The sequence below is a fragment of the Pseudochaenichthys georgianus genome, chromosome 22, assembly GCF_902827115.2.
Source record: "Pseudochaenichthys georgianus chromosome 22, fPseGeo1.2, whole genome shotgun sequence".
Taxonomy (NCBI): Eukaryota; Metazoa; Chordata; class Actinopteri; order Perciformes; family Channichthyidae; genus Pseudochaenichthys; species Pseudochaenichthys georgianus.
In genome coordinates this window covers 31814335-31829100 of record NC_047524.1, presented here as the reverse complement: position 1 = coordinate 31829100, position 14766 = coordinate 31814335, and the positions used below count along the sequence as shown (strand labels likewise).

The following is a 14766-nucleotide window of genomic DNA, read 5'->3' as shown; positions in this document are numbered from 1 at the left end:
GTTCATTACTGAAGCATCTAGATTATTCTTTTTTAAGAGCGGTTTAATGACTGCAGTTTTCAGGGCCTGTGGAAAAATACCTGAGTGAAGAGATTTGTTTACTATATGAAGTAGTTCTGAGGCCATGCAAGGCAAAGCATCTTTGAAAAATCCTGTTGGAATAATATCAAGGCAGCAGGAGGAGGACTTCAGAAGTTGTATAATGTCCTCTAGGTTTTTATCATTAATCTGATGGAATTGTGTCATGATGTCTGAATTGATGTTAAGTGGACACAGAGACAGCACATTTGCTGTTCCTGATGCAGAGGCACTGACTGCTTGTCTGATTTTCTGAATTTTGTCAGTGAAAAAGGCAAAATCATTGCACGCCCTGGTGGTTAGAAATTCAGAGGCTACTGACACTGGGGGGTTAGTTAGTCTGTCGACGGTAGCAAACAAGGCACGTGCGTTGTTTTTGTTTTTGGTAATGATGTCAGAGAAGAACGATTGTTGTTCGTTTTTCAATTCCAAATTATAAAGGCCAAGTCTCTCTTTATAAATTTCAAAGTGAACCTGGAGATTTGTTTTTCGCCACCTGCGTTCAGCTTTTCGACATTCTCTTTTTTCTGTTTTAACGGTCATGGCCTTTCTCCATGGAGATATTTTCTTCCCAGTCACTTCCTTTACCTTAATTGGAGCAATGGCATCTATAACATTTTTAATTTTTGAATTAAAATGATCTACTAGCTCATCTACTGGGATGTTAGCAGGGGCAAGTGTGGAAGAAAAATTCTGAGTAAACATTTCCCTAGTATTTTCAGTTAAATATCGCTTTGTGGTTACCTCTTTTTGAACACTTGTGTGAACAGAAATAGAGCTCTCAAAGAAAACACAGGAATGGTCAGAGAGCGCAACATCAGTCACCACAACCTTAGAGATATTCAGACCCTTTGAGATAATTAAGTCCAGAGTGTGCCCCTTATTGTGCGTGGGCTCCGTCACATGCTGAGTCAGTCCATAGCTATCAAGAACACAACACAGTTCTTTAGCCCCTCTGTCCTGGGGGTTGTCAACATGGATGTTAAAATCACCAACAATGACTAGACGGTCAAAGTCAATACACACTATAGACAGCAGTTCAGTAAAGTCATCAAAAAAACTTGCACTGTATTTGGGTGGCCTATGTCATGTAATGTGATGTTGCGCCTCACTGCCCTTTAACTAACAGTCTGTTATCTGTGTTGTCAATAGGAGTTAAAGAATCCCCCAACTGGGACAGGAACAGACGGGGGAGAAGCCTCAGCAGCTACCTGGCCATGGTTTGAGGCTATGCATGAGGCAATTGGGGGAAGGCCATCAATCCAGCCTCCCACCCTAGTTGCCTCATGCCCGTTGTCAAGCCATGGCCGGACTGCTGCTGAGGCCTCCACCTCTGCTGCTGAGGCCTCCACCTCTGCTGCTGAGGCCTCCTCTGCTGGAGAAGGGCCTGCCCAGGTTTCCCTCAGCAGTGAGGAGGAGCTCGTGCCCTCCACCAGCTCCCAGCCACCAACAAAAAGGCCAAGGCGGAGAAGCAGCGTGTTGGCCTTCCTAAAAACCAGGCAGAGAAGGACGAGGCCCGTGATGCTGCCCTCTATGAGCAGAGTGAGAGACTTCTGAAAGCGCTCAATGAGCAGAATGAGCGTATTCTCCTTATCTTGTCAGAGCTTGTGAAAAATACAAATAAATAAATGTTTAAGTTGATGATTTGGATAACACTCAAACAGTGCTTCAATAAACAAGCACTTTACATAAAAGGGAAAATTACACAAAAGCACCACATGTCATAGCAGCTGTTTCAAATACAATACAACAGTTACTTGCAACAACATTTGTGCTATAAATGCCAAATAATTACTGTTTTGTAATGACAACACTACATGCAAAATGACAGACCCAATCCAGTGAAATACATCAGCCAAATGTTTATTTAACAACCAAAAACTTTTCTTAGGGAGCTTTCTAATGTCTACCTTTAACAGGGAGAAAACATGGAAGAAACCTCAGGGAGAGCAACAGAGCAGGGATCCCTCTCCCAGGACGGACAGACGTGCAATAGATGTCGTATGTACAAATAAACATGACAAAAATTCAATATAACGGGGGTGAACATCAACGAAAAAGATGGAGCTTAGTTGCTTCCAACTGGAACATGCTGCTGCAGGAGTAGCAACAATCCAAGCATGGCAACCTGCACCACAAGAGACACATAACGTGCATTAGTAACATGTATTCATGGGGAATGATTGCATATTTAAAAAAATGAATGATGTAAGAAAGCCATTAATATACTTACTATATAAGGAAATAATCATGTTCATTTAGGTGTGGAGGACGCTCATGTGGGGCTGACACGTGTGCTGCCAGTCTGTCCCTATAGTGCTGACCAGCATGTTCATCTCTCTGCACAGGTCCCTGTGGAGGTAGCAGCACTGGATCCTCTCCCTCAGTTGGCTCCAGGATGTCTCCAGCAGTGAGGCAGATGTTGTGGAGCACTGCACACACTGCTATCACCTTGGGGGAAAAGGTGTGATGCACTTCCAGGGCCTTGAAGAAGATCCCTCTCCACCGTGTCTTCATCATCCCAAAAGCCCTCTCTATAACCGATCGGGCTCTGGCATGGTGTCGGTTGAAGCGCGCCTCCATTCTATCCCTCAACGGTTCCCGGTACGGTGTGATGAGGTTAAGAGGTTCCCTCAGGCACGGGTAACCTCCATCCCCCACAATGAAATGGCCAGCTGGTGGGTAACAGCCCCTCACAAACACTGGACTCTTCCTGAGCACCCTGGTGTCGTGGACCGAACCAGGGTAGCCAACAAAAATGTCCAGGAATTTGCCATAGCTGTCACAAATTCCCTGAAGCTGGACAGAGAAGAACAGTTTCCTGTTCAGGTAATCCTGGGCATGGGGGCTATTGGGGGCCTTGATGCGGATGTGGCATCCATCTATAGCTCCCACACAGTGTCTGAAGGCTGGGCTGTTGGCAAGGCGATGAAAGCCATTGCCAACTTCAGCACACTGTGCCTGTGTGGGGAAATGGATGACCTTCTCCAACAGACATAATATTGCCTCACAAATCCTGTGGACAATATCGAAAACTGTGGTCTTGGGCACATCAAAAACCCTGGAGACAACCGAATAGGACAACCCATGTGCCAGCCAGTAGACCACCAGGAGGACCTCCACATGCAGAACCCAGCCATGGGTCTTCTCCCTCCTGAGAAGGGTCATCAGGGCCTCGATGGATTCCCTCGACAGGCGGTAGTCAAATCTAAGATCTTTGGACTCATCCATATAGATGTGTACCACAGGGACATGGTGGTTGAGGTTGGCGTAGGTGTTGATCCTCTCCTGTAGGAGGAGGAGAGGTGTAAATAGTAAAAGGTTAAAATACATCAATATTGTGGCTTTCCTTTATTTTTTTAAACAATGATGCATATGTGTTGTGTAAGGCAAGCACATGGGAGGAGATAGCCTTCAAGTTTGCTATAAATAACCAATACTGGAAATATGTTTGTTGGCTAAACCATAAGACAATTTTCTGTCAAGAAGCCCTCAAAGCTAACTTCACCCAGGTACACAGAAACACATGAAATATACAGGAACAGTTTCAGCTATACTCTTGATAGTATGTGCAATGTAAGCATGCTCTGTAATCTATCATTAAAACCAGTATCAGAATCCACTGCACTTACCCCTTGTAAACCTACTGCCAGTCTCTGCAGTTGTGCTCTCCTCCTCTGAATGTTTGCTCTGTTGTTTCGCAACACAGCAGCCACACGCTCCATTTCTGCCATTTTGCTCTGAAACTGTGATACTGCCCACCTGCTCTTATATAGGACACTAATAGGGTAATTGAGCAACATATTATTCAGCTGGGTGATTATTGGTTATTCATTGAGTGCAACAGTGTTGTGCCTGTGGTCATTTGCTAGTAATATATTTGGGTAGACAACTATTTTGTCCCATAACACATCAATAAGCCAATACAGCTTCAAATGTAATTGACACTTTTGGCCATATTTTAATTCAACATGTTATAAACTTAAGAATGGTGATGTACAGCAATACATGTGTAGGTCTAACACGGTTTCCATCAATTGTTTTGTATGTTGCCAGGAGGGTGAGGTGAGTGAGCAACAATTATCAATGTGACAACGATTTTCTTTCACTTTAGTTATTTGTTTTAATTTCAACCTTAATGTACAACATATTGTTCGTTGTTGCACACGTTCATAACCCATAAAACAACACAATAACAGCGTTTATTAATGATGCGCTTATAGTAGTCCGTTTTCGGAAAGTTGTAGTTCAGCAGACGCACATTAATGGCGTCCGCTGGCGCATCATAAACACGTCGGATAGAGAAAGTGCATTCGGATTCTCTAAAGCACCGCAGTCTCTTCTCCTAAGTCCTTTTGAATTCTCCTATCCACTATCCCTTAACCCCGTGACGTTTCACTCAGAGGTCAAGGAATAGGAGATAGGGTTAGAATTTAGGAGCTGATCTTTGGACTATTCGACTGCAGCCCAGGGCTGCAGTCGAATAGTCCATTTAGCTTAGGAACCTTCCTAAAGGAGTGAAATGACCCGGAAGTCCCTCAGTGGCAGCCATGATAAGTGCCGTTCGAATTCTCTCGAATGATGAGAATGAAAGGAAAGGAGGTTTCAAACTTCCTTTATAACCTCCTTTAGCTTAGGAACCACTGGACCTCCCTAACCGACAGGAGAAGCGAAAATGCTGCCCCACAATGCATTGCAGCCGCAGCATTTGCCGTCACTCAACAGTCAGCCGTTCACGGAAACAAACGATTATGACGGAGAAATGATATCATGAAAGTTACGGTGCTTATTAAGCATTTTAAAACGTATGTGGTAAGTTGCCAAAGTGCTTTGTTTTGAACGTTCATCAGTATTATAATCAAAAAGAGAAATATGAACCTTAGTTTTTACTGAAATGATCAAATAAAGTCAACATTTCAGTCTTTACTGAGCTGTGTGGGGTTTGTTCAACTTCTAAAAGATGTTTGAATGGTGATATACACAGTGATAGATGTTAAGGACTAACGTTTATAATAAATACATTGTATTGATTTTAAGATCTTTAGTTCATACAATCATACGTATTGGGATCATTGGTATTAATGTGGACCGGAGGGAGAGGGTGACGAGCATAAGTTCACAAGTTTCATTTTTTATTTCAATTCCAACTTTGGTCATGAAGAATATGTTTCTCTGTTGTCCTCGTTCATAAAGCAAAGCAGCAGCATCAGAGCACGGTGCAGAGTCTCTAGATGAGTTCACAGTAGTCCCTCGTTCTTATTAAACATCCATGTTGTAGTCCGCTGTATAGAAAACTGTGGTTTCCATGGTTTCCCCACAGCAGCAGACGCACACAATGACGTCCGCTGGCGCATCATAAACACGTCGGATAGTGAAAGTGCATTCGATTCTCTAAAGTACCGCAGTCTCTTCTCCTAAGTCCTTTTGAATTCTCCTATCCACTATCCCTTAACCCCGTGACGTTTCACTCAGAGGTCAAGGAATAGGAGATAGGGTTAGAACTTAGGAGCTGATCTTTGAACTATCCGACCGCAACCCAGGGACGGGGCTAATAGGGAATGGGAACCACGGCACGCTCTGGGGAGTCGTGCCCAATCTTTGGAGGTTAGGTTAGCATCTTCAAACATATGAAAAAAGCAATTGTGTAGTTTGTCATCAAATGCGAAATAAGTTTTCGTCAGTATGGTCTGTTGAAAATATCAAAAACCTGCACTCTCCATGATAACACACATTATGCAGATTCATAGAAAAGACAGCATTGCTTCTTACTATAAATGTTGTATTGTATCATAGTACCTGTCAATCATTAGCAGTAGTCCATTTTTTAAATATTTTATTTAGGTTATTTTACTTTACTTTATTTAATACATTTCTTGCAGCAACATTTGTACAGATGAATCAGATATATAAAAAAACGTGGCCCTGTGTCGTGGACGTCAAATAGCTTGAACAATTCTCATGTCGAACCTCAGATTGAGGAGGAACAATGCGGATTCCGTCCTGGTCGTGGAACGACGGATCAGCTTTTTACTCTCGCAAGGATCCTGGAGGGGGCCTGGGAGTACGCTTATCCGGTCTACATGTGTTTTGTAGACTTGGAGAAGGCGTATGACCGAGTTCCCAGGGAGTTACTGTGGGAGGTGCTGCGGGAGTATGGGGTGAGGGGGTCTCTACTCAGGGCCATCCAATCTCTGTACTCCCAAAGCGAGAGCTGTGTCCGGGTCCTCGGCAGTAAGTCGGACCCATGTCCGGTGAGGGTTGGCCTCCGCCAGGGCTGCGCTTTGTCACCAATCCTGTTTGTAATATACATGGATCGGATTTCGAGGCGTAGTCGTGGGGGGGGGGGGTCTGCAGTTCGGTGGACTAAGGATTGCACCACTGCTTTTTGCAGATGATGTGGTTCTGATGGCTTCATCGGTCTGCGACCTTCAGCACTCACTGGATCGGTTCGCAACCGAGTGTGAAGCGGCTGGGATGAGGATCAGCACCTCCAAATCTGAGGCCATGGTTCTCAGCAGGAAACCGATGGACTGTCCACTCCAAGTAGGGACTGAATCCTTACCCCAAGTGAAGGAGTTCAAGTATCTCGGGGTCTTGTTCTCGAGTGAGGGAACAATGGAGCGTGAGATGGGCCGGAGAATCGGAGCAGCAGGAGCGGTACTGCAGTCGCTTTACCGCACCGTTGTGACGAAAAGGGAGCTGAGTCAGAAGGCAAAGCTCTCTGTCTACCGGGCCATTTTCGTTCCTACCCTCACCTATGGTCATGAAGGATGGGTCATGACCGAAAGAACGAGATCGCGGATACAAGCGGCCGAGATGGGTTTTCTCCGCAGGGTGGCTGGTGTCTCCCTTAGAGATAAGGTGAGAAGTTCGGTCATCAGGGAGGGACTCGGAGTTGAGCCGCTCCTCCTTCACATCGAAAGGAGCCAGTTGAGGTGGTTCAGGCACCTAGTTAGGATGCCACCTGGGCGCCTCCCTAGGGAGGTGTTCCAGGCACGTCCAGCTGGGAAGAGACCAAGGGGTAGACCTAGGACCAGGTGGAGGGATTATATCTCTTCGCTGGCCTGGGAGCGCCTTGGGATCCCCCAGTCAGAGCTGGTTGATGTCGCCAGGGAAAAGAAAGTTTGGGGCTCTCTGCTGGAACTGCTACCCCCGAGACCCGACCACGGATAAGCGGGAGAAGATGGATGGAATTCTCATGTTTGATTCTATACATTCAAGCTTTAATTCCATATTCTCACATTTCATTCAATATCCTCAACATTCAAACTATATATGTATGGTATAAAGTTAATGGGGAATTTATTGTTAGCACATTTCACTCTTCTTTCTACTATTTGTAAAATGGAATGGACACTAGAATAAGATTTAACATTATGAAAAGGTAAATAAAAATGTACTTTGATAAGTTCCCGATACAACACTTATGCACCAGTCCATTGAAAAAACAAATAGTGAGAGTTCTCCAGCTCATAAACATGTTCATGTATATGACTGTCATTGTGCCTCCAACACACGGCATGGCAGAGAGTCGACTTCACACTTCATGACACCTGCTGGACTTCCTGTAGGCCTGGGTTTTAGTGGGATGATTCCTCCACAATCTGTCCATCATTTCAACTGCAGCACCACCTGAAAGACACAAATATACACACCATTAGCATTTCATGTGACTGATTAGGTGCAGATATTTACTACGTGCGTTTGTGTAGCGGTATAATGAGACAATAACAGGCTACAGATGCGGACATATACACACACATATATGTATATAAATATATACAATTACAGAATCAAACAAGTATGAGTATATAGTATATATAGTTTATACATGTAATTACTGGGGTTCCATTTCTTCTGATTACCTAATTTGGGCGTGTACATTTGCCGCGCGCAAATCTACCTCTTTTGGATTTGGAAAGGTTGGCATGTATGCACACTGTACAACACACACCTACACACTGTACAACACACACCTACACACTGTACCACACACACCTACACACTGTACCACACACACCTACACACTGTACAACCACACACACCTACACACTGTACAACCACACACACCTACACACTGTACAACACACACCTACACACTGTACAACACACACCTACACACTGTACCACACACACCTACACACTGTACAACACACACCTACACACTGTACAACACACACCTACACACTGTACAACACACACCTACACACTGTACAACACACACCTACACACTGTACCACACACACCTACACACTGTACCACACACACCTACACACTGTACCACACACACCTACACACTGTACAACCACACACACCTACACACTGTACCACACACACCTACACACCGTACCACACACACCTACACACCGTACAACACACACCTACACACTGTACAACCACACACACCTACACACTGTACCACACACACCTACACACCGTACCACACACACCTACACACCGTACAACACGCACCTACACACTGTACCACACACACCTACACACTGTACAACACACACCTACACACTGTACAACCACACACACCTACACACTGTACAACCACACACACCTACACACTGTACAACACACACCTACACACTGTACCACACACACCTACACACTGTACCACACACACCTACACACTGTACCACACACACCTACACACTGTACCACACACACCTACACACTGTACAACCACACACACCTACACACTGTACCACACACACCTACACACTGTACCACACACACCTACACACTGTACCACACACACCTACACACCGTACAACACACACCTACACACTGTACAACCACACACACCTACACACTGTACCACACACACCTACACACCGTACAACACGCACCTACACACTGTACCACACACACCTACACACTGTACAACACACACCTACACACTGTACAACCACACACACCTACACACTGTACAACCACACACACCTACACACTGTACAACACACACCTACACACTGTACCCCACACACCTACACACTGTACAACCACACACACCTACACACTGTACAACCACACACACCTACACACTGTACAACCACACACACCTACACACTGTACAACCACACGCACCTACACACTGTACCACACACACCTACACACTGTACAACACCCACCTACACACTGTACAACACGCACCTACACACTGTACCACACACACCTACACACTGTACCCCACACACCTACACACTGTACAACCACACACACCTACACACTGTACAACACACACCTACACACTGTACCACACATACTTACACACTGTACCACACACACCTACACACTGTACAACCACACACACCTACACACTGTACAACACACACCTACACACTGTACAACACGCACCTACACACTGTACCACACACACCTACACACTGTACCCCACACACCTACACACTGTACAACACACACCTACACACTGTACCACACACACCTACACACTGTACCACACACACCTACACACTGTACCACACACACCTACACACTGTACAACCACACACACCTACACACTGTACCACACACACCTACACACCGTACCACACACACCTACACACCGTACAACACACACCTACACACTGTACAACCACACACACCTACACACTGTACCACACACACCTACACACCGTACCACACACACCTACACACCGTACAACACGCACCTACACACTGTACTACACACACCTACACACTGTACAACACACACCTACACACTGTACAACCACACACACCTACACACTGTACAACCACACACACCCTACACACTGTACAACACACACCTACACACTGTACCACACACACCTACACACTGTAACCACACACACACCTACACACTGTACCACACACACCTACACACTGTACAACCACACACACCTACACACTGTACCACACACACCTACACACTGTACCACACACACCTACACACCGTACCACACACACCTACACACCGTACAACACCACACCTACACACTGTACAACCACACACACCTACACACTTGTACCACACACACCTACACACCGTACCACACACACCTACCACACCGTACAACACGCACCTACACACTGTACCAACACACACCTACAACACTGTACAACACACACCTACACACTGTACAACCACACACACCTACACACTGTACAACCACACACACCTACACACTGTACAACACACACCTACACACTGTACCCCACACACCTACACACTGTACAACCACACACACCTACACACTGTACAACCACACACACCTACACACTGTACAACCACACACACCTACACACTGTACAACCACACGCACCTACACACTGTACCACACACACCTACACACTGTACAACACCCACCTACACACTGTACAACACGCACCTACACACTGTACCACACACACCTACACACTGTACCCCACACACCTACACACTGTACAACCACACACACCTACACACTGTACAACACACACCTACACACTGTACCACACATACTTACACACTGTACCACACACACCTACACACTGTACAACCACACACACCTACACACTGTACAACACACACCTACACACTGTACAACACGCACCTACACACTGTACCACACACACCTACACACTGTACCCCACACACCTACACACTGTACAACCACACACACCTACACACTGTACAACACACACCTACACACTGTACCACACATACTTACACACTGTACCACACACACCTACACACTGTACAACCACACACACCTACACACTGTACAACCACACACACCTACACACTGTACAACCACACACACCTACACACTGTACAACCACACACACCTACACACTGTACCACACACACCTACACACTGTACCCCACACACACCTACACACTGTACAACCACACACACCTACACACTGTACAACACACACCTACACACTGTACAACACGCACCTACACACTGTACCACACACACCTACACACTGTTCAACACACACCTACACACTGTACAACACACACTTACACACTGTACAACACACACTTACACACTGTACAACACACACCTACACACTGTACAACCACACACACCTACACACTGTACAACACACACCTACACACTGTTCAACACACACCTACACACTGTACAACACACACTTACACACTGTACAACACACACTTACACACTGTACAACACACACTTACTGTGCATTTTCCCGCCGGAGAGGACGCTGGCGTTGACTGTTCGCCGCTTCTCCGCCTCTGTTACCCTCTATCACCCTCAGCTACCATTCGTTCTCGCAAAACTATGGAATTGGACTACTGCCCTGCATTGCACATCTTTACCACATTGCACATTGTTTGTAATTTTAACTTATCTTAGACTTCTGCCTCCGTTGCCGACTGCCCTCACTCAGCCATCAAAGTGCCGGGTGGCTATTGCTATCTGCTACATCGCCTACTTGTCTGTCTCCGTCCCACGCATCAACCGTGGACTCTCTCTGCCTCCTGCCTTCATCTCTGGGGTACATCTGTCCCGTCCCGCTGTTCACATCCTCCTGCCATGTCGTGGATCTTCCTCGTCTCCACAACAATCCTCCACCTCTGTGCACCTAGCCCGCTAGCCGCTATCGCTGCTAACACATTGCTCCCAGCATTCCCGCCTGTCATCGTGCTGAAATACTCCATCTCACAGCTCCTGTCATTCACCAACTCCTCCACCCCGTCTTGCATCTCAGTCATCACACATCTTGGACTCCTTCGTCGACCCCGCTACATTCACCGAAGCACCCGCCGCAGTTTTGTTTACTTTCAGTATGGACAATCCATAGCATCCATCTGCTCTACCCAACGAACTGTCGCACACCTGACGCGCCATCAGAACGCAACTCCTACTGCTCCTCTCTCCCCCGCTCACCTACACTCCCAGCTGCCGTGGTGGTGGGCTCGCTGTCATCTACAACCAGAACATCCGGACTACAGTACTCACCCTCCCCTCAGTACCATCCTTCGAATTCCTCGCCTTCAAAGCCCCTCCCTCACTGACAGTTATCCTCATTTACCGCCCCCCCCCCAGGACCACACCCCTCCTTCCTCTCTGATCTCACTGAACTCCTCACCATTGCTTCATCCCTCTCCCCACGTCTGTTACTCCTCGGTGACCTCAACATCCACATGGACTCCCCCACCTGCAAACTCGCTTCTGAATTCTCCTCCCTTCTGGACAATTTCTCATTTATCCAATATGTCACCTTCCCCACCCATGATAAAGGACACATCCTTGACCTTGTCTGCTCCACCAACCTCCCAGTACTCGACCTCCACCCCTGCCCCTTTCCCCTCTCTGACCACAAACCCATACAGTTCACCATCGCCCCCCTGCTGTCATTCCCATCCTCAAGAAACCCGGTCTGGATCCCTCCTCCCTCAGTAATTACCAGAGGTGTGGACTCGAGTCACATGACTTGGACTCGAGTCAGACTTGAGTCACCAATTTGATGACTTGAGACTCGACTTGACAAAATCACAACACACTTGCGACTCGACTTGGAAACCAATGACTCGGGACTTGACTTGGACTTGAGCCTTCTGACTTGAGGTGACTTGATCATTTAATTCAGAGGGAGGTCTCCAACACGCCGATCGCGAGCTGCCGCTAGAAGAGCAGACTCCCGTTGGGGAGAGCAGAATCTTCAGCGACTCCTACTCTTGCTGAGAATCCTTGCCGGCAGGGGCGGGACTTTATTTAGCTGGGCCACCATGCGGCCAATCATATGCGAGGACACACTAGGATCATACCATTATGTGAAAGAAGGGTGGGGGGCACAGCAGGTGTAGTGGTACAGGCCAGCTGCACAGAGCGACGGATTTAAATGCAAGTGCTTCGGAAAAAGTCAAGAAATTAGCGAAAACCGAAAAAATGATATTGGAGAAAGCAAAGCTGAGTGCAGGATTTGTAAACTGAAAATAACCTTCAGAGCAGGTTTTTTTTTTGGTAACCAGATCTTGTACTTGAGTAAAGTACCAGGGTGTAGGAATACTCGGTTACAATAAAATGTCCTGCATTCAAAATGTTACAAGTAAAAGTACAAAAGTATTAGCATCGAAATATACTTAAAGTACCACCTGCAGAGGGATCTATATTCAGGTGTTCTTTTCCCCATAGAGCCCGCTCGCTGCACATTATCCCTTGCATAAAGATAGATTGTGGGTCCCTTATAACATGTTGCAGTGGAAATAAACATTCTGGTTGACTCAACATCAGGGATCTTATACATTAAACTTCTGAATCAAACCGTCACGGTAGCCTCACCTTACTGATCCCTCTTAAATTATAAAAAAACACGTTACTTTACCAGCAGAGAGAAAATGGATTATTCAATTATGAATGTGATTAATAAAGAGCGGTTTGATTATTAAGTATTATTCTGTTGATCGATGTCATTACATTTGGTGAAAAGCACATAATGACTTGTTTATGACTCGTTTTGTCAAAGTTTAGGACTTGGACTTGACTTGAATTTGCCCATCCTGACTCGGACTTGAGCGCAAAGACTTGAGACTTGACCCGGACTTGCAAAACAATGACTTGGTCCCACCTCTGGTAATTACCGTCCCATCTCCAACCTCCCCTTTCTCTCAAAAACAATAGAACGCATCATCTCCAAACAACTCCACTGCCATCTCCAAACCAACCAGCTTTTTGAACCCCTTCAGTCTGGTTTTCGTCCCCACCACAGCACAGAAACGGCCCTCATCAAAGTCCTCAATGACCTCCTCACCTCTGCTGACACCGGTTCCCTCAACATCCTTATCCCCTTCGACCTGAGTGCAGCCTTCGACACCGTGAGCCACACCATTCTGCTTACCCGACTCCAGGATATCGGTATCGAAGGTACTGCACTCAGGTGGCTCCAGTCCTACCTCTCCGACAGATCCCACTTCATCTCCCTCAACAACCACCCCTCTGCCACAGCTTCAGTTACCCAAGGTGGTCCCCAAGGTTCAGTACTCGGCCCCCTCCTCTTCATCATCTACATCCTCCCCTTTGGTCAGATTCTCCGCCAATGCTTTGGGGATAGAGCCTTCTCTGTAGCAGCCCCGAAGCTCTGGAACTCCCTCCCCCAAGACAATCCGTGAGTCTGAGTCCCTCACCCTGTTCCAGTCCCGCCTCAAAACCCACCTCTTCAACTCTGTATCCTTAAGCCCCGCCCCCTCTCAACCAACTTCCTCCTGACTGCTTTTCTGTTTTGTTCCGTTTCTTTTTGGCTTTGTTTTTGTTTTGTTTGTCTACCCTCCCTCCCAGATGTAAAGCGTCTTTGGGTTCAAGAAAAGCGCTATAGAAATATTATTTATTATTATTATTATTACACACTGTACAACCCTACACACTGTACACCACGCATCTACAGCTCCTAAAGCATACTATATCAGGGTACAGCCGTTTGGTATTTTATTATGTGAAGCACTCCATGGTTTTTAGAAAAATATGGACTCTTTGTTTGTAGATATCTACTAAACTACAGCAAATAAAGAAAGTAGGCCTGTTCTACTGAGTGATATATATTTTGGACACTGCTCTGCTTTCTGCACGGACCACACAGCTGTTCTCTCTGGAAACATCGCGTCGTGATGAAAGCAGTTTCTAAAATAATAGGACCGTGGAGGATCCATCAGTGTCTCCTCGGTTAGAGCTCCTCCAGAGAGCCTCC

The 14766-nt window shown here is 46.3% G+C and overlaps 2 protein-coding genes across 2 annotated transcripts in view; both read right to left on the bottom strand.

The window, feature by feature from the left end:
• Nucleotides 1–2310: 2310 nt before the first annotated feature.
• Nucleotides 2311–3812, bottom strand: LOC117467481 (putative nuclease HARBI1). Its single transcript, XM_034111117.2, has 2 exons — nt 3711–3812; nt 2311–3366 (listed from the first exon to the last, which is right to left on the bottom strand). Exons 1-2 carry the CDS (start codon nt 3810–3812, stop codon nt 2311–2313), a joined length of 1158 nt encoding a protein of 385 aa, XP_033967008.1.
• Nucleotides 3813–5894: 2082 nt separating this feature from the next.
• LOC117467724 (COMM domain-containing protein 8-like) overlaps nt 5895–14766 on the bottom strand; it is a 17967-nt gene continuing 9095 nt past the window's right edge. The window contains 1 exon segment of the mRNA XM_034111557.2: nt 5895–7710. Coding sequence (XP_033967448.1) covers nt 7690–7710 — 21 coding nt within the window. The 3' untranslated portion in view covers nt 5895–7689.

Excerpts from the sequence above, each read along its gene's own strand:
- LOC117467481 (XM_034111117.2), bottom strand. The coding sequence starts at position 3,812 with ATGGCAGAAATGGAGCGTGTGGCTGCTGTGTTGCGAAACAACAGAGCA. Across the intron at positions 3,367-3,710 it reads TGGCAGTAGGTTTACAAGGG|GAGAGGATCAACACCTACGC; the intron begins GTAAGTGCAGTG and ends CTCCTCCTACAG.